The 27,183-nt window shown below is 37.2% G+C and overlaps 4 protein-coding genes across 5 annotated transcripts in view; 2 read left to right on the forward strand and 2 right to left on the reverse strand.

Annotated features, from left to right (window-relative positions):
* Positions 1-12,213, forward strand: part of LOC111339637 (uncharacterized) — a 36,532-nt gene extending 24,319 nt beyond the window's left edge. Inside the window, exons 30-39 of one of the 2 annotated variants that reach the window (XM_022946336.2) lie at positions 184-299; positions 1,406-1,574; positions 3,002-3,114; positions 4,841-5,027; positions 5,331-5,454; positions 8,912-8,997; positions 9,249-9,333; positions 9,434-9,561; positions 10,223-10,354; positions 10,793-12,213. In XM_022946336.2, coding sequence (XP_022802071.1) covers positions 184-299; positions 1,406-1,574; positions 3,002-3,114; positions 4,841-5,027; positions 5,331-5,454; positions 8,912-8,997; positions 9,249-9,333; positions 9,434-9,561; positions 10,223-10,354; positions 10,793-10,899 — 1,247 coding nt within the window. In that variant the 3' untranslated portion in view covers positions 10,900-12,213. The remainder of the gene's footprint in view (positions 1-183; positions 300-1,405; positions 1,575-3,001; positions 3,115-4,840; positions 5,028-5,330; positions 5,455-8,911; positions 8,998-9,248; positions 9,334-9,433; positions 9,562-10,222; positions 10,355-10,792) is intronic. The other variant, XM_022946337.2, reaches the window with a different exon arrangement.
* A 583-nt stretch (positions 12,214-12,796) lies between these two features.
* On the reverse strand, positions 12,797-17,378 carry LOC111339643 (tyrosine-protein kinase Src42A). The gene is made up of 2 exons (XM_022946347.2): positions 16,831-17,378; positions 12,797-15,395 (listed from the first exon to the last, which is right to left on the reverse strand). Exons 1-2 carry the CDS (start codon positions 17,190-17,192, stop codon positions 14,240-14,242), a joined length of 1,518 nt encoding a protein of 505 aa, XP_022802082.1. The 5' UTR covers positions 17,193-17,378; the 3' UTR covers positions 12,797-14,239.
* A 69-nt stretch (positions 17,379-17,447) lies between these two features.
* LOC111339649 (eukaryotic translation initiation factor 3 subunit H) lies at positions 17,448-25,115 on the forward strand. Its single transcript, XM_088742251.1, has 7 exons — positions 17,448-17,593; positions 18,944-19,103; positions 21,218-21,385; positions 23,093-23,192; positions 23,790-23,939; positions 24,418-24,553; positions 24,852-25,115. The coding sequence occupies exons 1-7, from the start codon at positions 17,507-17,509 to the stop codon at positions 25,065-25,067; spliced, it is 1,017 nt and encodes a 338-aa protein (XP_088598377.1). The 5' UTR covers positions 17,448-17,506; the 3' UTR covers positions 25,068-25,115.
* A 43-nt stretch (positions 25,116-25,158) lies between these two features.
* LOC111339645 (general transcription factor IIE subunit 1) lies at positions 25,159-27,086 on the reverse strand. Its single transcript, XM_022946350.2, has one exon. It carries the CDS (start codon positions 27,050-27,052, stop codon positions 25,742-25,744), a length of 1,311 nt encoding a protein of 436 aa, XP_022802085.2. The 5' UTR covers positions 27,053-27,086; the 3' UTR covers positions 25,159-25,741.
* Positions 27,087-27,183: the final 97 nt, after the last annotated feature.

Genomic DNA, 27,183 nt, shown 5'->3' on the forward strand with positions numbered 1-27,183 from the left:
ATCTCACTGTGTTTATACATACTAAAACAATTATTCACTTCAGTGTTTGTGGCTGTGGGGGATATTGCCTCGCCCCTTTGCAGCCTGGTAAATATCGGCCATCACCAGTTATCTCCATTGCAGAGAATAGTTTATATTTATTTTTACTTCCTCCTGAGTTTGATCTTTTTCTTTATCTGACAGAACCTGGTGCTCCTCGAAACTTTAAGGCTGTTGCTATCTCTCCCAATCGAATAAAGTTAACTTGGGTGAAACCTTCACAGAGTGGTGGAATCGTAACTGGATATATAATTAACCAGGTACAAGATCATAATTTACATAACATAATTTACTGTTGAGTCAGAGCCAAACTTGTGCCTTTTATTTGATACTGCTTTCAGTTATTGCAGTGGACATCTTAAGGCAGAAACTGCACCCTGAGCAAATTTGAAAGTAATAGAGTTTTTTAAATATATATTCCCATAAAATATGGAAGAAACTCCCAAACTCCCAAATGATTTTAATTTAATTTATTAGCTTTGCCGACAGGCAGGGACTCCGCAACAGCTACTGCCAATTACTGCAGGCCCAGTAAACGGGCCAGACCACATCACAGTAATCTCGTGAGTGGGTTCTTTAACATCCCCTGCCTTACCAAATTAATTAATTGATAGATGCAGGAGACAGAACCTACAGTTTATAGTTCAGTTTATAGTTTATTTAGCTTCACCAACGGGCAGGGACACAGCAACAGCTTGCACCAATTACTGCAGCCAAGTAAACCCACCCATCCCACCCCAAGGGAGGGCATCCATCACACAGTAATCTTGTGTGTGGGAAATTAACGTCTCCTGCCCCAACCCTGCAGGAGACAGGATCTCCATTTATTCGTCCCTATCTGAGAAGACCAGAATATCTAACCATTTCTTGATGTTATAGAAAACTAGCTTATTCTTCTCAATTATTTTAAGACCTTGAGTGTTGGTCCATCCGGGGCTCGAATCCTCTACCTCTTGCACAACAGTCCAGCGCACTATCCATTGGGCTAACTAGCCGGTAGTTTATTTGTGCTAATCAAAGTAAACTAGAATATCTATCCATTTCTTGATATTATAGAAAGGTAGCACATCATTCTCCTCAGTTATTTTAAGACCTTGAGTGTTGGTCTGGCCAGGGCTCGAATCCTCAACCTACCGCACAACAGTCCAGTGCTCTAACCACTTGAGTGCTAAGCTATCCTTTTTAATTGAACAATCTAAGGTTGAAACAGTTGTTACATGTTCATATTTGAAAACAAATATTTGCTGTTCTTGTACCGGTAACAGCTTTGCCTTGTGTCGCAACAAATTCCTTTCATAGTCAATTGTCTAAAAAGTATAGTTGGGTAGTTCACTGATCTTATGTCTTTTTTTTTTTTTCCTTTCAGCTGAGCCCCCATCCAGATACCAAGCCAATTGAAGTTGATCCAAACCAAAGCAGTTATATTGTTAGAGGACTGGAGGCATACGTTACTTACAAGTTTGTCATTTCTGCTAAAAACCAGCGAGGGTCCAGTGTAAAGAGTCCCCCAGCATCAGCAACAACTAATGAAGATAGTAAGTTTTTTTGTCAAGGGCCTCCCTGCTGTGTCGAGTTAAGTATCCTAGTTGCTTTACATGATTTTACCCACACACACACACACACATTTAATTTTTAATTTGATTTAACATAATTTATATAGTGCTAACTCCACTAATTGACCAAAGTGCTTTACAATTAATAATATTAAAATAAATAAAAAGATCCCACTGGTAATAAAATATGAATAAATTAAAAACCTATTTGCAGACTTATTTATAAAAATATCACAGTAAATCCTATTCCAAATTATCAAAAAGTTAAACATTATATTGTTACGAGGATCGAATTATTTTCACTGAATCTGTCACGCAATCCCAGACTTTTCTAGAATTATCTATAATCTGTAATATTCCAGAAACTTCTGTCGTGTGACTCAGCAGTTTCCAAAAATAGTACAACTTGTAATACGCTATAAATAGTAATAGAACATTTTAGATAACTAAAGTAAATGTATAAAAGCTGGCTTGTGAGAAGTACAATAAAGATGTGCCCGAGGGCTTACCCTCCTGGCTTGCTGACTGAACTTGTGGAAGCTATGATGTGACAAGTCTGTGACCTTTTGACCTTGCGATATCTGGAGAGAAGAGAGAGAAGAAAAATACGAAAGCCAAGAGAGGAAGGAGATAAAGAATTTCGAGTTCACTTTGAAGTCCTCCGGAAGAATTTGTGTACACGGAAAGAAAGCCATGAATCAAGAAAGCCAAGCGCTGTGGTCTTCAGTCAGCGGGTGTTGGAAGTTGATCAAGACTATAAACACTTCTGCGGCATGAAGGATTGTAAGCCTGCTTTATGAACTACTTAACTTAATCTCTAACCTAAGTAAATTAGACAGTGTAAAACTAATTAAATAATAGTTAAAATGGGTAACTGCTTGTTGTTACATTTTTGTTGCGTGCCATATATCGTACTCGGGAGTCTATTTTCATATATGCTTTGTTAGCGGACATTTGTTGGTCATTCGTGCACGTAACAATATGCTTTTTTAAAAAATCGGTCTTTAAGTGTTTCTTGAGTAAATTAATTGTATCTAAACTTCTAAGATCTAATGGCAGTTCGTTCCAGAGTTTAGGTGCACACACACACACACACACACACACACATTTCAACCAACCGAGGCATCTCTGTGGGGAGGGACTGTTGTTCAGGTAATGGAGAGTGCGGAATTCCTGGCTTAAAACTATCTTCTATTCAGATGGGCAGAATGTAAAATTCTTTTGAAGTATCATCCAAGCAAGCTAGTTCCTGTAATGCAACAAGTGAGAGAATTCTGAAAGTTATTTTGTCAGAGTTCCTGTATCATATGACTTCTTTTTTCTGAACTGATGTACATGAAGGAAAATGAAATACAGTTATCATGCACTTCTCATGGCTGACAGTTTTATTAATGATTGGTTTTCTAAAGGTCCTGGTATTGTGGAGTATGTTACAACAGAAACCATTCCACCTACCTCGGCAAGTATCAAAGTCACATGGTCCAAACCATCAAAACCAAGAGGAAAAATTACTCATTACAAGGTAGTCTTTTTTACAGTTATTTGATTAGACAGTTGTTGTGTCTGTCTATTAGTCAGAGTAGTCTTTTTTTTACAGTTATTTCAATAGACAGTTGTCTGAGTAGTCTTTTTTTTTTACAGTTATTTGGTTAGACAGTTGTCTGAGTAGACTTTTTTTTACAGTTATTTGGTTAGACAGTTTTCTGAGTAGTCTTTTTTTTACAGTTATTTGGTTAGAAAGCTGTCTGAGTAGTCTTTTTTTTTACAGTTATTTGGATAGACAGTTGTCTGATTAGTCTTTTTTTTACAGTTATTTGGATAGACAGTTGTCTGAGTAGTCTTTTTTTTTACAGTTATTTGGTTAGACAGTTGTCTGAGTAGTCTTTTTTTTTTTACAGTTATTTGGTTAGGCAGTAAATGTCTGAGTAGTCTTTCTTTTTTACAGTTATTTGGATAGACAGTTGATAGGTCTGTCTATCAGTGTGTCAATGAATTGTTCTGTCGAGTTGCTTAATATTTAGTCTCTTATCCCACATTCAGGAGGAGGCAGTGTGGCTGAGTGGTTAGAGTGTCGGACTTGTAATCCGCCGCTCCTGGGTTCCAGTCACACCCTGACCACTGGATTTGTTTCACGGTAGCCCCGAGTTCAGATCCTTGGCCTCACTTGTAAATAGCCAACTGGTTTGCCTCGGGCCGGTTGGGGTTCTTAATCATGTTCTTAATGATGTTATGTTCAATTTAGACCATTTGTTTCATGTGTTTGCAAGGACCACAATGGAAACTACTGGTTCACCAGTAATTGTGTAATCCTCTAAAGACTTTTTTTATTATTTTTTTTTATTTATTCAGTAAGTAAATCAAGTCACTTTTCACTCATTTTGTCTGTCTGTTATTTAGTCAATTATAGATGGTTGTTTTTATTCATGGTTCCTGTGCTCTTTGAAAGTCCTTGAATTTAATTTTTTGTTTTCAAGGACTCAAAAACCCTTGAATTTAGTCTCTAATCCTTGGAAATTTCTGAAAAGTCCTTGAAAATATGTGTAGACGAATCAAAGTCACAGCTTTCTTTTGTTTTGGTGTTGAAAGTGTAAGTTTCTAGCACAAATTGTGAAAACAAGTTTTCCTTTCAAATCCTGTGTCCAATTATGATGTTTGACACGTGACAAAGAGCAATGTTTTTTTATTTCTGTTAGCTCCAGTTAATGCAAAAGGTCCTTGAATTTGAGAGCCAAGGTCCTTGAAAATGAGCAGAAAATTCCTTTAAAGTCCTTGAATTGGGTTCCTGAAAAAGTGCAAGAACCCTGTTTATTAGTCTATCAGACAGTCAGAATCCATCTTTTTGTCAATTAGTCAATGTTATTTAGTTAGTCCATTATTCTTTTAAGAGTTTGTCAGTCCATTGTAGCATAGTCGAAATGAGTGCAAAATGATGAGAACACACTGGTTTTAATAAGTCTCATGAAAGCCCGCCATTACTAGGCGTAATACAACAACAACGACATCCAGGATACATTTCATTCTATATTGCGCATGCCTGAAGGGCCTATGACATCACAACATCATTACATCCATCAGTCAGTCTGTTAGACAGTCAACTACTCAATTTTTTCTGTCATGGCAGTTATCATAAAGTCTCTGTTAGTTTGCTATTTTAGATGGTTAGATTTTTAGCTTCTTAATTGATAAAGAATTGATAGCCTACCAGCTTACTTTGTATTTTAATGGTGTCCATTGTGTTTGTTTTTCAGATTTCGTGGGGAAAAACCTTTGCAGACCAAGAAGATATTAGTTCCCATCAAGTGGATGGTGGTCAAATGGCATACACAGTTAAACATCTGTCCAACAACACATACTATTCTTTTACTGTCATTGCTGTCAATTCAGGTAGAGAGGGTCTCCAGCATATAAGTCCAAAGAAGCAACGGACAGACACTGGTAGGCATAATGAATACTGGTATTTGTCTTCCTCCCTCCCTTGCTGCATCTTACTGTCTTTTTCTACCCTTCTCTTTTACTTGGTTTTGGAGTTGTTTTTAAAATAGCTGCTTAAATTGGCAGAATTTTTGGCACATCCACGGGCAATTTCCGAATGGATTGGTCATCTTTGTAATCTCCAAAGCAATAATTTTTAAATTGTTTGTATACAATTTTAAGGGTGGGGGTGAAATTTTTTGTGGTTTCTGAAGCATTTTCTTGTGTAAACAGTTTCCACTGTAATTGTTTTTCCTCATTTTACAGCCATTGATGGTACAGAAAGACTGAAGTTGAACATTGAAGGTCCAAAAATGAGTGACAAAGGTCGCAGGGACTCTTTTATTCAACAGTTTTATAAGAAGGCCAGTGAAATTGCTAACATTGCTGAGTAAGTAATTTTCCCTTATTAGAGAATCAACAATTGAAAATTGTAATTATGCTGTTCTAAACATTTCATTGTGGTCTGCATTAAACCTCAAATTGGCCTTAACTTGACAAACAGCCTAATAATGCATTAACAGATATATTTGTTATAAATCAAGCACGAGGTCAAGAGGGCTGGATATTGGCAACGTTTTTTGTGTGTTTTTATGGGCCAAGAAAGCTGAGGTCCATTAAAAAAAAAAAAGAAAGAAAAAGGGCATCCTTCCCACTTTTATAGCCGATCAGAACATACCATTTTCATATTTCCCAGGGGCACTGCCAGCTAGACAATAAAAATAGGCTCTCAGTGGATAAATTAGTCTTCAGTGCTCTTTATGTTTTTACACTGGGTCTCAAATATTCTCCTATAAGGGTCATTACTCTATAAATCTGAAACACCTCTACGCTTAGCCGAACTAGTGCCCACACTCAACTGTTTTTCATTCAGAAACAACTTCTTCAAACAAACCAATGGTGTAGCCATGGGCACCAAAATGGGACCTAGCTATGCCAATCTTTTTGTAGGTTTTGTCGCACATCAATTTTTCAGCCAAGACAACAGGTCCAAACCTGAACTCTACGGTCGCTACATCGATGACTGTATCGGCGCTACCTCCTCTACCAGAGAGGAGCTCACTCAATTCATAACTGCAGTCAATTCTTTTCACCCAGCCCTGAAATATACCTGGGAAATTTCTGACAATTCTTTATCCTTGTTAGGCATCAAAGTTTCAATTGAAGGTAACGGTTTATGCACTAGTGTGTATTACAAACTTACAGACTCGCATAATTACTTGTTATATTCGTCTTCGCATCCATCTCATGTTAAGAATTCCATTCCTTTTTCTCAGTTTCTAAGACTTCGTCGTTTATGTAGTGATGACTCTGATTTCCACCACAAATCAGAGTCAATGTGCCCGTTTTTCGATAAATGTAGTTACCCTGTTTCTGTCGTTCAAGCAGGTTACCACCGTGCCCAATTTATTGATCTACATTTAGCACTACAAACGTTGAATAAGGAAGATTCCGTCCGCATTCCATTCACTCTCACGTTTCACCCTCACAACCACTCAGTTAAATCCATCATTTTTAAGAACTTTAAATTACTTCAAAACGATCCAGAGACAAGTACTATCTTTTCGCAGCCTCCACTCATTTCATTCAAACACGACAAAAACATAGGCAATTTTTTGGTCAGAAGTTCTTTTTAGGTTAATGACCAACCAGGCACTTCAAAATGCGCTCATGCACGATCCAAAACGCGTCCTTTCATTCACAACACTGATAAAATATCAGGACCTAATCAATCCATTGAGATCACCGATCACTTCACGTGCACCTCTGCCAATGTAATCTATTGCATAGCTTGCACTTATTGCAAAAAGATATACATGGGCGAAACAGGCAGAAGACTAGGTGACCGATTCTGAGAACACCTTCGAGACGTGGAAAAGAATGACAAGGACACATCGAAACCAGTCGCTACAGATTTTAATTTACCTAATCATTCTAAGCAACATATGGCAATCTGCGGTCTTTCCTTACACTTAGGTAGCACGGAAAGCCATAAAACTCTTGAACAAAAGCTCATCTTTCAAACCGGCAGTCTAAATCCCACAGGGATCAACGAACGCTTTTCATTCCACTAATTTATTTGCGTTTTTCTTGTTGCCATGTTCCCACCAATAAAGTAGCTCCATTTTCTGCCTTTAAAAGCACACACAACCCACAATTCCTCTATTCGCTCTGACGAAGGGCTAACGCTTGAAACGTCAGCTTTTGTAATCATTACGGTGGCCAATTTACCATTTCAACTTTGTTGATTATCCAAATTATTTCATTACTCTATATGTGGGCTTTATTAAGTGTGGCTTTTAGTGAAAAAGGCCCCTTGAATGCAGGCATTAAACCCATAGAGGGTTCATTTTTGCCGAGCTAAAGGCAATGTAGCTGGAAGTGATCAAGGGTAGTGACTCACGATACCAGTGGTGTGGCCATGACAAGCAAAAAAAGAAAACAAGGCTACTAGAACTAGGCATAGATCTAAGCAAATAGGTAAATGAATGCTGTGATATAACTAATAATTTTCAATACTACCACTTCCCTGATGAGGTGGAGCTTGAAAAAAAAAGTGAAAGTCAAAGTGGCTGAGGGCTATTGAACTCACAAAATGAATTATGAAGGGGCAAGATACTGAGATCATTGAGTTGACTTTGTAATTTGAAACATTTGGTACACTCCCCAAAAGCTATATAAGTTGAAAACTTTAAGGTAAATTTGCTTACTTCGCGCAGTGGATTGTGCTTCTCCTAGCAAGCAAAAGGTTGAGGGATCAATTCCAGGCAGTAGCAAGTTTTTTGTTTGTCTTTCTTTGTCTTCTATTTTTCCCTAATTTTTTTAAGTATTCTTCAAAAGCATTTGTTCGTTCCCTTTTCATCCAGAAGATCACCTTTTCCCAAGAAGAAATTGGCTTTCATGAAGCCTATTACCAAAGCACAGCATTTGTCTTTCCCCTTCTGCTTTTGAAAAAAGGGGAAGTTTTCATCTTTCAAGAATACAGTTCATCAACATTGTGGTTTTTTTTTTTGCAATCAATTGTTTAAATTCCGGATCAACAAGGTTTAAAAAACAAGCCAACTTATAAATACTGATATGTAACACAGCTTTTCACCCTCAAAAGTATATTTATCGGAGCTCCTCATATGTGCATTTTCCCCACAGTCTTTATTTCAATCAATTTTTTGTCCGTCAGTAAAATTTTCTGGTCATGGATTTTAGCTTTTGTTTAAATACATGTCGTTAATTTTAGCAGACTGTTAAAATTTTGACCACTATGGAACTGACCTTGCAAAAGCCTTCTACCCTAGCAGACTTACCTAAAAGTTAACAAGGGTGGAAATTATGGAGTGATTCAGTGATGGTGTAAGGAGTGAATTTTGGGTCGTAACAAGAACTTGGAATTTTGCTTTCAGCCATTTTACCAAAGAAGTTACTGTAACAACATTTGCATATGAAAGGCCATTATGAATGATGGGAAAGTTCATATATAGATGGACTCGTGGGCACTATAACAAGGAGTCTGTGTTGCCTTGGGTACTGTAGATTCAAAAATGTGTAAAAGCCCAACCATGCCAGAACAGACTTGCCCATGGCAACTAGTCGCTAATCAATCACAAGAGTTGTTTGTCTGTTATTTTCTTTTCATTTTATTTGAACAAATGAGCTGCCTGCAACTCAATATCAAATTATAAACATTTTAAGGGCAAACAATTTCAGAGCATGTGTCTGATATGTGCTCATTTAAGGCAGTTACACCCCAGTCATGTGTAATGGGTTTCTTAACTATCAAGTCATTTTGCAAACATTCCGTAAGGCTGCACACTAAAAGTACAGGATGACACTTTGCAAATATTCTATTCTAGTGATCGCATTGCTGATGTTGTTGTCACAGAAAGAGGAGCTGAAACAGCAGTTTACTTTGATCTCATCCCACCCATTAATGAGTCTGGTAAGAAATCATTTAAAGGGAGTGGGCTTTATGCCACAATAAAATTCATTGTTTTTGGTAATGCACAGTTATGTTTTCAAATCGTTCTCTGAATTGTAGATTATAGATTTGTTGGTCTGCTCAGAATGTAGTGGGCAATAACCAGAAACAGGATCTTAATTGAGCATTGCATATTATTTTATACTCTGTTAACTTGAGTCATGGCAATCTATGTAGATAATATTGTATTTTTTTGTTTTTTGCTCTGCAAGTAGATGTTCAAGTAGAAACTGCCAAGAATTCTATTAATACAGGATTCAAGATTGAGGAGAGGATTGTTGTCAAAGGTTCATTGAGGTATGTTTCAGTTTCAATTTGTGGTGTTGAAGTGGAAGCCTGCTATATGAATAACAAGCCCCTCTATTGGTAATTTGAAAATACTGGTTTTTGTCCTTAGTCTTGTGAGTAAAGCGAGAAAAACGCAATCAAGAGGAGAGCCAACAGTTAGTGCTCGTAAAGGTGGCCAACCTGAGGCTGCTCAAAGCAAAGCATCACTGGCTGTCTTGATTCCCCTCGTTATAATAGGTAAGAACAGCATTCTTCTGCTAATAAACAATTACCTTGGTTTTCACCAGTGAAAGTGGGGCACAACAGATATAACAGCTGCAATGATAAATGATACGGTGAATTTAGTAAAAGAAATCCACAATTTTTTTAAACACACTCATTCTACTTGATTCTGTTTATGCATGTTAAAACCTTATTGATTTCTTAGCTGTCCTGTCGAAGACGACACAGTCTGCCCACGGGAAATAGCAACAATCTTTCTGCATTTCCATGCAGATCAAAGCACCCATCTAAGTCCATCTAAACAAAAAGAATTCTGACATTGTTAAGAAGGGTAGACATATCAACAGAAGTTATCTGTGTTGTAATTGAGACTGATCTAATGATTTTTGAGTCAACATTTCCCTTTGTGACATTGAGTAAGTAGTTTCATAATTTTGCAGTTAATTGCATTTCCCTCTTTTCAGTTACTGTAACTTACAGATGTCATTATCCCCTCTAAGTTCACACCTTTCCAGTTACATGTCTTCCATTGGTACATGTCCTTTACCCAAGACAATAGCTGTTCAATTAAAAAAAAAAAAAACAAACAAATCAAAGGATGATGGAGGATCAAAGGAAAACCTACGATAGTTTGTTGATATATAGGCTTATACATGTTCTTGGTTTTTCTATGCAGGGTTAATTTTGGCAGCAGGTTTGGTGTTCTTCTTTGTGAAATACAAGAACCTCCAAAAGAATTTCAGCAAATTGCATGAGAAAGAGCATGAGGAGGATGAAATGACAGTTTACCATGAGGACATGCAAGCAGGTAACAAGGTTATGTTCTACTGGTTCAGACTCGTCTCCAAAGATGTCAAAAACTACCAGCACCTCACAAATTTCTTGTCAAATGCACATAAACATAGTAACAGAATCAAGGAGAAGAACCCAATTCTATGGACAGATTAAAATTTATGAATAACCACTAAATTATGCCACTTGAGTTTAACAACCCATGACATCACAGCAAAACTTGCCAATTGATCTGAATTGTCTGCATAGTATGCAATGGACACACATCATCAAGGATTCTATTATTTTAGGAGAATGAAAACCACATTTTCTTTGATTTATACCTTTTCACTTTACTTTTTATAAAGTATTTAACATGCATGAGTAAATGTTTTTAATTATTTATTATACCATGCTAAAATACGAGTAAAGTTTTGTTTAAAACAAAAAGCAACTGATCTTTGTTTTGTTGCAGACTCTCCAGATGTCATATTCAGTGATCGTTCAAGAAGAGGAAAGAAATTTTACAAGGATTCAGAGAAAGTTCCTCTTGGTGATCATGATGAGCTTTCCATGATTTAAGGTTTCAGTTCTTCCCATTCTCTCCCTTTGCTGTTATTGATGTGTTACAAATAGCTCTTCTTTTAAGCTGAGGAATATTTTCACTAGTTTTGTAGTAGATGTGTCACAAGTAATTCTGTGCGAAGCAGCTCAGGCTGGTGTAAGCTTTTGGTACTTTTTTGTTTTTTTCATTGTTCTCTAAAATAGGAAAAAGTTTTTTGAAGAGTACCTCATCCTACTTCATCTAATTTCTTTATAAGTTGGTTATCAGAATCTGGAAGGTAAAAGAAAAGAAGTCTTGGAAACTTTTTATCTCATCTTGAAATTCTTTGTTTCATCAAAAAGCCAAGTTTTTTCATTTTCCATGGCTGTTTGCTATGTTATCAGGAGAAGTTGACTTCTCATGCTTTGATGTACATTTTCCAGTTTATGCTATGTTATAATGAGGGCAACATTTTGGTGTTTTACTAAGTAAATCAAGCATTGTTATGATAAAGACATCCATTTTGGGGATTTCATTTATTTCTTTTGCTACAGTACACTAAGCAGGGCTAAACCATGTATAACTCTCCTGTTGATAAGACAGAAATTTTGTTTGATGTTATTTTACTTTTCTTGTTTTCAACTTTTGAAGTGTTTGTGAAAGTTTTGCTTCCAGTTAAGCTACTTTAAAAGTTAATGAGGATTGCATTGGAAATGCAGTTTCTGCAGCTATCTCATGTCAGTGTAGCCTCTTTGAATTCTTGTACAAGATAAACAGCAAAACAGAAAGTAGTCTTTGTCATGAGGAAATGCTCAATGTAGATGGGTACAAAGTCTCTGCAACTGCTTGTACTATTGTTGCTTTAGTAAAGTATCGTATCAGGTAAAGAAATCGTTTTTGCAAGTCCAGAAAATCTTGCAGTTTGTTATATTTTAGTCAAGACAAAAGAAGCAAGGTGGTGCCTTTTTTAGTTGCAACTGTAGGATGATTTCTTGTAGTTTTGTAAAGCTTGTAAGCTCTGGTCTTTAAGGCACAAGTTTTTTCTTGACACAGCTGTTACAAAAAAATGCTGGAGTGTGTTTGTCCACTTATTTTGTGGCAAGAAAAATGCTATTCTCAATTTTTATAATAATTTGTAATTCGTGGTGTATTTACTAGATCTGGAACAGGGCTTGGTAGGATACATGTTGGTTTTGTACTTTGTGTTTTTGTGGAGTAAAGAAAAATATGCACAAACTAATATGTAAGGTACCATGTATTCAGTTATGTGTTTGTTTGGCAGAGGTGCAGTTGATAGATTTTGGTAAAAGCTTTGATATTGGTAAATTTTCAATAAAGTATGTTTTATTACTTGTGAGTCTCATATTCAGATGTTATTAATTTAATGAGATTAACACAATTATAAATCTGAGTTCCGCTAAAAGATTCAGACCTTAACCTAGAAGTTCCTGCCCACCAAATCTGTAAACCCTCACAGAGGACTCAGTTTTTCTTTGAGTTTGACAAATGTTTATCGTCTTTTTTTTAAACTTTGAATATGCAAAGCATGGAACTAGTAATGTGGGGATTTGATATGCAAATTTGTGGTATTAGCATGGCTTTAGGAGTCTTCCAAGAGTGTGCATCTTATAAACAGACCAATTGTTTACTATGGTGGATCAATTGGAGAGGACTATTGCTATGATGATGGTTCCATTCTTTTCCTTGGAATCAGTGGATAATTGGCTTTTAGTAAATCACTGTATATTCTAATTACATTTTTCCAAGTATATCCAGGAGATCCCCTTAGTTCGTCAGTGTTTCCTTGGTTATGTTTAGTTCCAATGAAATTAACACTGGCCAAGTGAACACTGGGGTGGACAAAGACAAACTTGCATTCTGTGTGAAATCTACCCCAAGACATGATCCTTTCTTACAATTCCAGAATTCTTCAAATAGTCAACTCTAAGATATTTATTAATCTAAGCCACTAAAGTACAATCATTAATACTTCATGTGGCAAGGAGTATTATAATAAAAATCAACTAAATTAAAGCAAAAGTTAAAAAAATGCTGCTATTTACACATAGTTTTTTCACAAAGAAACAAGCAAACATAGCACCTTACATCTTGAGAGTTAAATCTTTAATAAAAGGGTTTTGAGAATTCTGCATTTGTTGAAAGTTAATGCACTGGGGTTTTAGGGAAAGCTGTGTTATTTGATCTTTTTCCAGTTGTGGCACATGCCTTTCTCTAATTGTAAAATCTTTGTTCTGCTTACTCTTACAATAAATGAAAAGTTTCTTGTTCTTTAATGACAAGTACAAAAACAGATAATACTAATAAATGAGCAGAATTGTTTCCAAAGTATCCTGAAAATTGCAAATAGGGGGTTGTAATATTTTGGTGAGAGAGCAACCTTACTCCTGACCAACAACACATAAACATCTCAAGTTACAAGACCAAAACTCCAACTACCAGATATAAGGAGGGTGAGCACCTTGGTGACCTTCTAAATCTCCACATGGTTGTTACAGCAAGAAACATCAAATGAATGCCATGACTTAAGAAAAAAAATGAAATTATTCAGCTGTAAGCTTCTTGCTACAATTTGCAAACTACTTGCCAATCCTTGGTATTTGCTCACAGGCAATAGGGTGGAATTTGACACTATCTGTAAATTTAAGAAACATTACCTATCTACAAGGGCAGAGGCAGGTAAAAGGAATAGTGGTTCTGTTATCCTGAAGTTCACATCTTCCTTAAACTCGTTGTGAAATGGCTCTTTTTGTGACACTAAGGAAATTGAGACCTTTAAAAAGGACATGCTTATAAAGTGTTATTGAATGATGTGAATATAACAGTACATCCTTGCACAATTACAGCAATTGAGTATGAAAACTCATTACTAAACCATAAAGCAAGGTGGTGTAGCAAGTGAACTTAAATTATTGTCTTGACTGCAAGTAGAGAAGATTGATCTTTATGAAAATTTCTGCATTTTGTCTGACCTCAATCTTCCTAAATTGAAAGAGTAAGATGAATACCTCAAGAATTCACCTCCTACTAAGGGAGATTCAAACTCATTGTTTTAGAAAATTGTGATAAGTTCAAACTCCAAATGACAGATCTCCAAAATATGCAGTAGCAGTTCATTTGCCCAATCAACTTCAAGTTGAGAATCATTCATTTCTGCCAGGAACCTTCCTTATGAGATGTCTTGCTAATCTGTTTTACAATTCCCTCTCCTGAATGTTCCTTTGCTAGGAATAGTTGATTTATAATTAACTATTGGCTACAGGCCTTTAGCCAGAATCATATATTCAATGTCTCCCATAAGCTGCTTAGTGCTTTACAACTCTATCTTAAAATACACAAGTGTTCTAAACTGTATTTAAGCTATTCAGGATAATCTGCATAATTTGTAGTGTCCATGACGAAGAAATCCTCTAAACGCCACTGAAGAGTCTCAAATGTTGGCCTTGACATGGGATCTGCTTTCCAGCAATCCATCATAATTGTGTACAGGCTTGGTGGACAGTTTGATGGGCAAGGCATGCGATAACCTCTTTCAACCTGAGCTAATACCTCAGCATTACCCATCCCTGGGTAGGGGACACGTCCATAGGTGACCAGCTCTGTTAACAAAATTCCAAAAGCCCAAACATCAGATTTGATTGTGAATTTATTAAACAATGCTGCCTCTGGAGCAGTCCATTTGATGGGAAATTTGGCTCCAGCCCTTGCATTGTATTCACCCTCATCGATAATTCTTGAAAGCCCAAAGTCACAAATCTTAACTACATTCTTTTTTCCTACTAGAATATTTCTAGCTGCTAAGTCCCGATGTATGTAATTGTTTATTTCTAAATAAGCCATTCCTGCAGCAATTTGTGCAGCCATGTAAATCAGCTCTGGAAGTTGAAGTTCCCGTCCAGCAGAACTTTTCAAGATGTCCAAGAGGCTTCCATTCTCCATTAACTCAGTTACTATATAAATTGGTTCCTCCTGGGTGCACACTGCATAAAGTTGTACTAGGTTATCATGGCGAAGTCTCTTCATAATTTGTGCCTCTGAAAGGAATGCCTTTGGTGACATTGTTGCCGGACGTAATGTTTTCACGGCAACAGGAGTGGTGTTATTCCACAGTCCCATCCATACCTCTCCAAACTGCCCTTGGCCTAGTTTATTAACCAATCGAATTGATTCACGTGGAATTTCCCATTTGTCTTTTGTATTGTAAGCAAGGTCCTTAGGAGCAGGAGCCTGTAATGTGGGACAAGGTTTATCCAGTTTGATGACCAGTCCATCAGAATTTTCTTGGTAGTGCTCAACAAGCTCACTGAGTGTTGGAAACTTAGCTCTGTGAGCAATATAGTACCCTCCACTGTCCATGGATCGGATGCGGTAGTGTTTCACAATTTCCCCATCTCTTAGTGAAAGAGAGAAATCTCCTGGTTTACTTTCACTCTCTCTAATCAAAAATGATCCACTATCTCCATGCATTAAAAGCATTTTTTCTGCATCCACTCTTTTGATTGGGCCAAAAAACCAGCTAAGAAAAAAAATTTACAAATTAGACATAAACTTACTATTATTAAAATTGTGTTTTGGATGGAGAAAAATTGTTAGCTTTTCATAGACATGCAATATGACCTTGTACTTTTAGGTCATTCTATAATGAATCTATTAAACATTTGTCATGTAGCCCTGGTGTCAAATCATCGTTCTGTTTGCATGGATGGAATAGTGACCTTTTTGTTCAGGCCTAGGTCAAAGTCCTGTCTTGGCGAGAAGTGAGCTCATGATTCAAAACAAAATCATCCTTTCTTACTTAAAAAATCCATTAAAATACTGTCTCTGCCTGGAAATATCTAGGGTGTTTCCAGTCCTTTATTTTCAAAAGGTTAATTTGTTATCCAACCTTTGCAGTCAAGCAGAACATTTTTCAAGCATAGCAGACAAAATCCCAAGGATAAAATCTATAGCTGTCAAGAGGTCTATTAACCTTCCACTGATATAACCAGCCATTCATGGAGCATTTATGGATCCACGTATTTCTTTCTTTAAGCAAGAGGCTTAGTGCGTGTCTATAATCTTGTTTACCCAAAACTATGTCTATTATTAAGTAAACAAATCTTATCACAGCCCATTCATACAAAATTGAACTTAACCATTATATTGGGTAATTGGAGACCATTGAATTCTAGCAATGGTGTTAGAGGTAAATAATGAACGACCGTTTTATTATTTTTTTCAACTTAGTAACGGAAACTGTGGCCCGGACTGGTTAGGATTCATGATTCCTTTTTCTGGCTTACTAAAAAATTTAGAGTTTTACCAGTGTAATTAAATTAGAATATTATCTAAGTCACGCAAAATTGGATGATGTGGTTTTAAATTTATCTTCTTTTTTTCGAAAAAAAAAAAACACTCAAGATGTGCCGTATCTCTGTATCCCTGGCTTAAATCTCTCTTTGCTCTAAGAAAGAAAACAAATACGAATTAAGTGGTTTGGGAATGGTCGGTTGATGTGCGTTCCGATGAAATTACCCACTGCGTTCCTTTTCGAAGTTCTAAAAGAGTGGCGCTGTCAACAAATCAGTGCTAGTTTCGTCTGACTCTACTTGGCAGACTAAGTCCTAAATAATGCTCATCAATTTGAGTTTTAAAGATTTAAGTTGACACAACGGCTTAGAAATAACAAATCTGTCCGACATTCGAGTAAAGAGAGCGCTGTCCGACGTGCAAATTCTTGTCGAGTTTCTGAAGAAATTGATCCTTCCGAGATAGACTTACCTCTTGGCACACGAATTTATTGAATATATTGTTGTGTGTAAAAAGAAAGTCTACAATTAATTTTTTTCTTAAAATGAAAATGTCAGATCTCTTGTTGACCGAATCGGAACCATCATTTAAATAATTGCAGACCGCTATTTGAGTGAAAATGTGCGTTTCCGCAGCTGTAAATCAACGTATAAGGTACTTACTCTTCGCTTTTCAGAGAAGCCGCAGGAGCAACATAGTTGCTAGGAATATATCCAACAATGTTTGTGACCAGAGAACGTGCTTGCCACCAATCCGCTCCGTTGACAGCATCATTGCCGTTAATCACTTCGAGTTTCTCTCCTTTCTTGAAGCTAAGGTCTTCTGATGTGCGTGCTTCATAGTCGTAAAGCGCCACATACACGAGTTTCGGTTCGACCTGCTGCCGTGGGATTTCAGGCAGGTCAGGTAGAGCCGGTAAAGTTTGATCGGCATTTACATTATCAAAACTCTGCGCTTTTTTCGAAGAAGCCTTTAAGTTTCCGTTCGCTTCTTGTCTTTTTCTTTTGCTGCAAACACAGCCCATGCCATCGACTAACTTTTCTGTGGACCTTTCTCAATAAAACTTCACTTTAAAGTGAATGTTATGAATTTAAAGAAGCTTCAAGTGCCCCCGTGTAAAGCAATATAAATTGAAAGTTTCCTCTCTTTTTTTCTGCCGAATTCAGTGGATTGAAGATCAACATTACAAAGAAAAGTTCTCCGAGCGAGGCGGCTCCCATTACGTCATTGCCGATAATTTTGCCGAACGAGTGTCGTTGAAGACGAAAGTAACCGATTACGCATAATAAGTCCTCTGACCCAGATTCCCTCGACCGTTTCCTCACCATTTTCTCAAACATGGCTGAAAGAGGTAGCTCTTCCGTTTCAAATTCAAGTTTGTCTGGGTCTTCAAGTCGTATTGATAGTGTTCAAGTTGAAGGGCTGGTACGTATCGACAAAAGAAGTTTTTCTTTAGATTTATTACAGTTTAATTGTCAAAATTTGAAAGGGAAGTTCATAGAATTTTGACACACGTGATCGAAAAATCTAATTTTGTATCAATAAGAATTCAAGTCTCCGCGCGTTTGTTTTCCCAGTCGTTGTTAATTGTCAAGACATTATAAACAGATCGTTTTTTGCTCTTTATTCGAAAGGACGTTCTCTTTGAAGACGTTTTCAAGAACGGTCAAAATGTTTGACTGCTGTCACTAATGATTGGTAACAAAAATACATTGATTGGCTAAGTGAAAAAAAAAAACAAACCAGGTGTTCTCGTCATCTTTACCTGATGGCTAACCTTGAGCACTATTTCTAAGAACTGTCATTGGTATACTGTTCCTCTAAAGAGATATCAATTATACATTTACCAGCACTGTGTATTACTCATTTGCATGGAACAGAGAGACTTGTCTGTACCAGTGGTTCAAAAGTGAACATTTACAACTGCTGACTGTTATTTGGGTCTTACTTAAAGACATATTATGTAACTGACCAATCAGCTTTTATGAAGTGGATGTGTAATTATTTATTTGATTGATTGGCAACCAGACCCTTAACTTTGATGAAGACCTTTAGTTCAGATTATCAAAATATCAGTCAACATCACTGACAACTATGCTTTTCTCAAATTTTATTTTGTTTGTTTAGTTTTCATTGTTATTTTGACCTGGACAATGTAATTATACACTTAAATGATTAATTTATTGAACTGTTAACTGACATTAAGGTTACTTACACAACAAAACAAACACAAATGTAAACTTTTCACTTAAAGGTAAATGTTGCCAGATGAAAACCTTTTGGTGGTGTATTAATGCACCTGTAGACTTGGATGTTTCTGAAATAAATATACTGCCTCCCAGTTAGCTCAATGGATAGAGCACTGGACTGTTGTGGGGGAGGTTGAGGGTTTGAGCCCCGGCCAGACCAATAGTCAGGGTCTTAAAATAATTTAGAAGAATAGGCTACCTTTCTATAACATCAAGAGATGGTTAGATATTCTAGTCTTCTCGGATAGGGACGAATAAATGGAGGTCCCGTCTCCTACAGGGTTAGGGGCAGGAGATGTTAATTTCCCACGCACGAGATTACTGTGTGATGGATGTCCTCCCCTGGGGTGGGATGGGTGGGTATGGAATGAGTGGGTAACAGGACCCCGTTGATACCAGTGTTTACCATACTGAAGGGGCTATCCTGTATAAATATAGATGTCTACTCTAACTCCCATGTGTGAGAGTTAGAAGTAACATTTCCTGTCAAAGCATCCTGGTATTGACTTGATGTGAATTCTGTCAGGTTGCGTTGAAAATTGTCAAACATTGCCAAGATGAAAGATCAGCTGGGGAGGTGGTTCAAGGTGTTTTACTTGGACTGATTCAGAATAACAAACTTGAGATCACAAACTGCTTCCCTTTCCCGTCCTCAAGAGCTGGCGATGATGATGATGAGGATGATGGTGAGAATCAGCTTATGAATTTCTTGCTAAATGAAGCTGTCAAACTGACCACAGGCAGCCCAAGCTCTCTTTGAGAACCACACAAGGAACAATTTGCATATCGATTTATAAGGATTTGTATGGGATTTTCTACAAGATAGCCATAGAGATAGTTAAAAGTGAAAATATTAATTAAGAATGGCTTACCTTATTCCATACGTGTATTGCTAGCTCCTCGTGTCATTATTTTACCGATTTCACTTGATTTAAGTGGTTTTTTTTAATCCTGGTTTTCTCTTCTTAAAGAGAAGACAAGGCCGAACACTTCTGTCCAGACAGCCTCCGAATGAAGTAAAAATTCCCAAGGTAAAATGTACCCACGGGCACAAATCAACCGCAGAATTCAAGGGCAAAGGTTGACCTTTCATTTCGATTCAATAGCCACACAATCTCAGCCCTGCGATCGATGCCAGGCGGCTCTTCGTGTCCTCAGTGAAACGTTAAAACGTTTGTAGACGTCCGCGTCCTTTTTAAACAGGACACAACGAGCATTGAAATTGGCTTGGTAACCTCGTCATGTTGGGAAACCAAGACTCGCGGGGGTACTAAACCTGAGGGGACCCCGGCTTTTACAAGAAGTTTTGTTGACAAGTTGAGGTCTAGAACCCCTGCGAGTCTTGGTTTGCCAACATGACGAGGTTACCAAGCCGATTTCAATGGTCGTTGTGTCGTGTTTAAAAAGGACTCGGATGTCTACAAACGTTTTAACGTCTCACTGAGGACTTGAAGAGGCACCTGGCGTTGATCGCAGGGCTGAGATTGTGTGGCTATTGAATCGAAATGAAAGGTCAACCTTTGCCCTTGAATTCTGTTGTGGATTTGTGGCCGTGGGTACATTTTAGCTCGGGATTTTTTACTTCGTTCGGAAGGCTGTCTGGACAGAAGTGTTCGGCCTTGTCTTCTCTTTAAGAAGAGAAAACCAGGATTAAAAAAAACCACTTAAATCAAGTGAAATCGGTAAAATAATGACACCAGGAGCAAGCAATACACGTATGGAATAAGGTAAGCCATTTTTATTTAATATTTTCACTTTTAACTATCTCTATGGCTATCTTGTAGAAAATCCCATACAAATCCTTATAAATCGATATGCAAATTGTGTTCCTTGTGTGGTTCTCAAAGAGAGCTTGGGCTGCCTGTGAACTGACTTGCCAATTTTTTATATTGTTATTTAAATAATCCTGGATTTTTAATATAAGAGAAAAATCGAGTTTCCAGATGGGATTTGAACCCACGACCCTCTGTGATCTAGTCGGATGCTCTAACCACTGAGCTACAGGAGACTCTATGGTGAGCAAGGGTCAATTAGTGGGTATTGACTGGAACCGCATCACGCGGCTACACAGCCAAACATCAGCTAGCGCATAGAAGCTCACTAACAGCATCACGCTGTCACATTAAAGCATCACATGCAGCCAACCAGCCCCTTAAGTGAGCATGTAAAGATGAAACAAATAATTTTTAATATAAGAGAAAAATTGAGTTTCCAGTTTTTATGTGCTAGCTGATGTTTGGCTGTGTAGGTTAACCAACCCAGATCTGTTCTCCTCCACATTTCTGTACTTGAGTCCATTTCATTTATGTTTTGCTTTCGTTCACTCTGTGATTTTTCTTGAAACTGAGCCACTCTCTCAACCAATCAGATGGAAAATAGAAGAACAATAGATCTCTTTTTCTTGTGTGTTTTTTGTGGTATTACTCTAGGGAACTCTTTTTTTCAAATTTCCTCTTATTTACATGTATATTGACCCATAATTTATTAAAGATAAATCTTGGAATTTCTTTGAGATCAGCAATGGGAACAAAACTTGTGAGTTAAATAGGTCTATTGCAAACTGGTAAGTCAAATTTTCTTGCACCCAGAGAATTTGTTTATTTTTCTATTCTGAGTTTTGATCAGCTTGTTATATCTTCCTCTGGTTTCCTTTGCCCTGCTGTTATTATTTATAAAGTTTAGTATGATATTGTACTGTAGTTTGGATAATTTATGATACTCCTTCAAAATGTGCTGAGTACTGTTGTAATTACTACAATTAAGTCAAATATTTATGGTTCACTTTTTCCTAACTTTACAGTAAACTACCAAATGGAGATGATGCGTCGTTTGCGAGCTGTAAACGTGGACCATTTGCATGTGGGATGGTATCAATCGACATACCTTGGATCATTTATCAACAGAAATCTACTTGACTCCCAGTTCAGTTATCAGAGTTCAATTGAAGAATCTGTTGTACTTATCTATGGTAAGATCAGATTAATCTTTTTTTTTCTCACTGAATTCTTACAGCCACAATGATTTAGTGAGAGTGGTGGTTAGAAAGGAATTGTTTCTATATCTTGATAAATATGTTAACAAAGTAGCAGTTACAGGTAACTGGTTGTATAATTTTAGCAAGGTTTTCAGGACAAAGTTTCCTTGTCTCAAGGTGGATGGAAAAAATGATGATTACCACATAGCCCTGACTTTATCTGAAATGCTTAATAAGAATATCAGCACGGCTCCCACACGCACTTCGTGTGCGTGGGGCGGAGCCCCATACCCATGGAATATGGCCAACCTCTTTTCGTTTGGTTGTCACTTCACTGACCAAGTGTACATATGTACTGCCTTCAGATTGCACCAGTAGGGTTGGGGAGACTATCAAAATGAAGGGAGGGGTGTCTCAGGCGAGTCTTGGCAAATGCATGTCCAGTGTTCAATCCAGAAATTAGCCAAAGTGGGTCATATGTCCCACATAAAAATTTAAATTGGGTCATTCAAAAATGGTCTGGGTCAAACTCTGATATTGAAACTTTGAAAAACTGACATCATCCAAACTATCACCAACTGGTTCATCAAAGTTTTTATGCTTTTTTTATGCTGTTTTGATTTGTTTATTGCAGTAAACAGTGAAATAATTGTCAAGCTGAATTAAAAATTCAAATGGCAGACCAGTTCTGAATAAAAGGTGACAAAAATGCACAAACACTTTTTTGCACATTTTTGCCTAAACAATATTTGTTGTCGCTTCATAATAAGACCAAACAAACAAAGCCCGGGAAACAAAGTCAACAAACGAAGTATGAATTGATCAGCAAAGCAACGAACGTATGCAGAACATTGAAATGTAGGATCCAGTCCCTCTAGGAATTGCATGGAACGCCTGTACAATAAGTACTTGTATGCAGGTAGTATGAAATGCCAGTCATTTCGCGCACTGATTTCAGGCTGGTAACAACACATATTCTTTTTAATTTACTTTTGTTATTGTCTGCTGCTTTAATAGTACTTAAAATATATGGGGTTACTTGTTTTTCTATTTTTGTTCGGTTTTTTTTTTTTTGTTTTTGTTTTTTTTGCGTCAGTATGACTCCATGATCATTTCATTTTGCGTCAGAAAAGAATATTCTGCGTCAATGACACAAAAATGGGGCCTGGATTGAACACTGCACATCTTTTATGTTATCATTAATATTACGAACTTGGGAGCTCCACTTTTAGGCTTAGCTCAATCTATATAGTATATTTGACAATTTGCCAAAGGCAGGTAAATTTACAATAGGACAAGGTTGTCCTCTACTCGGTAAATTACTTCCCTATCCCATATCCCAAATTCAGTAAACAGGCAAGACCACAACACAAGGAGCTACATTTCCTACTCTTTGTAATAAATGTGTGGGTTCTTTAACATCCCCTGCTAACCAGTATAGAGAAGATGCAGGAGACGTTTATTCGTCCTTATCTGCAAAGACTAGAATGTCTATTCATTTCTTGATATAATAGAAAGGTAGCGCATTCTCCTCAGTTATTTAAAGACCCTGAGTGTTGGTCTGGTCTAGGGCTCAAACCCTTGACCTCCCACAAGGCAGTCTGGCACTCTACCACTTGAGCTAACCAGGCAGCAGTTAATGCTTAAGTTTTGTTATTAATGCTTAACCCTTGTGATTAATGCCACTTTGTTCATCTTAAGATCCACTCAAGACTTCACAAGGAATGCTGTCTCTCAAAGTATTCCGTTTGTCTGACAAAATGATGACAATGTACAAAGATGAAGAATTTAGTGCTGAAAAGTAAGGGATTTTTTCTTTGAAATCAAAGCAGGGTTCACATGGTCATTACTTAATGTCAATATGAAGAAATTAGCAAGCTTATTTTCCAAACGTTGATGGTAAAACATTTGGCTAAAGAAGATCTCATGATGATCACATTTCTGCCTACAAGTTTCTGCAAGAGCATAAATGCTGAATTAATGTTTTAGAAGGTTTATACATGTACACAAACTGATTGCAGTGAAGGGTTTATTAAGCTCATTATGTCATTTTGCTCAGATGAAGAACTATCATTTGAAAGGTCAGCTTTAGATTCTCTCTACAGTGTCCAATTTACATTATCAACTCAGGTGATTAAACCAATGAATCTTGTGATACCTCCCACTGATGCTGCACCACAGTTACTTTACAAACTATCACCTTTATTTGTTTGTTAAGATTCATAGTTTACCTGGATTTAGGTTACTTGCCTTAAACCCAGTCAACTCATGTAAGGACAGAGGATGGTCCAAGAACAACTCAAACTTCATGATGCCCAAATGTTGTGCTAGGTACCATAATTATAGGATTAATTTTTCCAGGTGGATTTAAGTCACACTGATAACAACTTCTTTTTAGGCTTGCAAAGAGTGGTCTTAGTTTTGAAGCCATGTTTGAAGAGATTCCTCTGGTGATAAGGAATTCTTCCCTCGTCAATTCTCTGTTGTGTGAAATAGAAGTATTGTCACCTCACACACAAACAGACAATTTCCTCAGCCTCTCTACAGGGTATAGTAGTTTTAAATATAAAATTATTTTTAATTGATATTAATTGCTCTGAATACAAAAATGCAAACATGTTAGTGTTGAATAGTGGCAGTCCCACAGGTTAATTAGAGGCTTTTTGCTTTTCCTTTAACTTGGTGGGAGAAGTGAGGATTGACCTATTGCAAAATGGATAAGCTGAAACAATATCTGCAGAGAAGGGGTTAGCTCTTTGTGGTGGTGTGCTTGTCTTTCTTGTACTCCTCTCTCACCCCTCTGTTTTATCTGGCCTTTTTACAGTTTTATTTATCAGGTGCACAGTTAACATTAATTTTTGTAGTTTTATATTACTGGGTAATAGCACTAACTAATCAGTTTCTTTTTCAAGTAGTCTTCAACAACGGCACTCTTCCATAGATTGCAAGAAAAGTTGCCTCCAGTGTACATGTATACCAATGGTATGCTTCATTTTTGTTTTGTTTTTGTTTGTTTTTTTTAATAGATCCTACTTAGAAAAGAATGTTCGGCTGCTAATGGCGACTGTTGACGAACTTTGTCAAGATGCCAATAAATTCAACAATCATCTGCGCAATGTAGCAAGGCAACAACAGCAGAAAGAAGCTTTCATTCAGAGAAGGGTACTTTGTTTATGTTGTTTAGTAAACAGATGAGATTAAAACATTTCCCTCTTTGAGAAGCCTTCTGGTTTGTTTGAGGCTGTTCTTTGGTCATGTTGTACTGAAGTGTCTCGCTTGAGCATGCTACAACCAGGGATGTGAGGGGCTCAAGCCCTGACAAAGCTTTAACTTGCTTCCTAGGCTTTATCTTCTGCAACTGTTTAAAGCTGTGTAATAAATTGCTACAGTGACCAATTCAAGTAAATCAGTGTCAAAGAAAATGTCTTGTTTTATGTCAAATCTCTTTTTTCCTTTTTAGCAACTGGAAAATTCCCAGAGGCAAAATCGGGGAGACCCTCCTCTACAAGATGAAGATCTGTCAAAGATATTCAAGCCATTGCAGTCACCATCTCGACTTGATTACCTTCTGTTATCTCAACAAGTTAACACATACAGTAAACAAGTGAATCAATTTGCTACTCACAGCTTTGGCAAGCTGTTTCTTGCTCAAGCTTTGCAGGAGAATGAAAAATAGATTGTGTATGGACTGAACTGAAAAATAAAAACCAATGTTAGCCTCTGATGCCAATGATTTTTGATGGTAAATTTTAAAGTAAAAAGAAGGATTAAGTCATAACATTCATTTAATGATGGTAACCACATAATAGTTATACACTTAGAAACTTCTGGCCTTCAATATAAGTAAAGGTAATGATTATGCAATATTAACAATTCATATTACAAAATATTATCAGTCCCTATATACGACTGTCTTTTTTCAGTTGTTGAAATAACATTTAATAACTACATGTATGCTGGAGTTTGATCTCACAAAGAGATGATGTCTTCTTAAAAAAAAAAAATGACTGGGTTGACAAACATCCTTTGGGCTTTTATGCTCTTGGTACTTTTCCTTTCTAATAAATCTTTGTCATCAAAAAGTATCCAAACCAGTTTTTGATCCCTCTCACGGTTTTTTTTATGCCCAGTAGCAAAAGAGTACTCAACACAGGAACTCGAGCTTAAAAGTACATAAAAAAGAAAACATTGAAACAGTTTGACACTGTTCAATAGATCATAGATTCTCAAAGCCAGTTTGTGACAAGGAATGCTTGACAACCAGCAAGATGTGTATTCATAGATGTACCTCCTAGTCGTGATACTGAGGGTAACATAAACTGTTTCTGTCTACACATCTATAGATAAGTGCTAATATAACTGACTATAAACATGCTGTAGTGTTTTGGTGTATGCCTCATGTTCCTCTGGTGTCATTTGCTTCAACATTTCCTCAGTCACATCATTCACTGGCACCATTTTGTTTCCTATTTTAATTTCATGCACTTCTTCATCCTCTTGGTCACTTTCTGAGTGAATCTCCATCGATTCTGTTACTTCACTTTCTTTTGTGGCTGGTCCTGGAATAGGTGTCTCAAAGTCTGATTCATCACTTCCAGAGTCACTATCATCATCTCCCCCCTCCCCAAGGGCTTCATTGATGTCTACACGTGGTTTCTTGTTTTTTGACTCGTGCACCAGTAATTCTGCAAGGATTTCATCATCTTTACCAGAACCAATCCTTTTTCTGTTTTGCAATTCACTGGGATGGGTTTGTTCATTAGTAACTGTCTCACTTTGAGCACCTGAAACCGGTAACACTGTGCTCTGAGTAATCCATATTGGTGCCTCCTTAGCCCGTGGTTTCACATTTCCTGAATCTTCATTGCTTTTCTCTCCCATGATATCTATCTTGATACCTGGTCCACTAACATCATTACCACCCACTGTATCATTTGCCCAGGATGGTTTACTCCCACGGTGACCCGATGGACGAGAAACATGGCTCCCACCAGCAAGCTGGGCTGCCTGTGGTTCTGGCTCAAGAATGGCTGGTGCCAGATTTATGTGTTCACATTCTCTCAGAAGTTGGAAAATTGGCTCCATCTGTTCATTAAAGCGAGCCAAATTGGTTCGTGAAGTGTTACTTTGTTTAATCATGGCAGAATCTTCCTCCACAAGTCCCTCACACAGAGTGCATTTTAACTGACCAGTCTCTAAATCGAACAAGCGATCAACTTCTAAATCAGAATACTTTTTCGAGCACTGTGTACACACAAAAGACGGGCGATTTTTGGCTTGCTTTTCTTCGCTTTCGATCTTCTTCCTTACGTGGTCAAGCTTGTATTTAACAACATTAACAAACACCTTGTAGTTAATAAAATAGTAGTTGAAACTAATGAGAGTCCCTGTTTCTGGATTCTTTTCCTTGTGAACTCTTTGCTTTATGAGTTTTTCATTCTTTAAACGTACCAAACTTTGGCGAAGTTGCTTCTTGTCAAACCCTAGCAAACGGATCAAATCGTCTTCTTGTAAACATGGATATTGCGAGTTCGTTAGTACATTGATAATAGCCACGTGTTCACTCTCATAGAACCCTCGCAAGACCTTTTTACAAAGTCGTTTGAGTTGTGAAGGAACCACAGTGAGTAGTTCTTGCTCGTCAATAGTTGCACCATTCATACTTGGTAGGTTCTTACCTTTTGCTCTTAGTGCTTTGTAGCCAGGCATTACAAGATTTCCTAGTTCTTAGTCTTCTTCCCTATGCTAATTAGGTGGTGTAAGCATTATATGGTAATTTGTCAGAAAAAAAA

Source organism: Stylophora pistillata, chromosome 13 (genome assembly GCF_964205215.1).
Source record: "Stylophora pistillata chromosome 13, jaStyPist1.2, whole genome shotgun sequence".
Classification (NCBI taxonomy): domain Eukaryota; kingdom Metazoa; phylum Cnidaria; class Anthozoa; order Scleractinia; family Pocilloporidae; genus Stylophora; species Stylophora pistillata.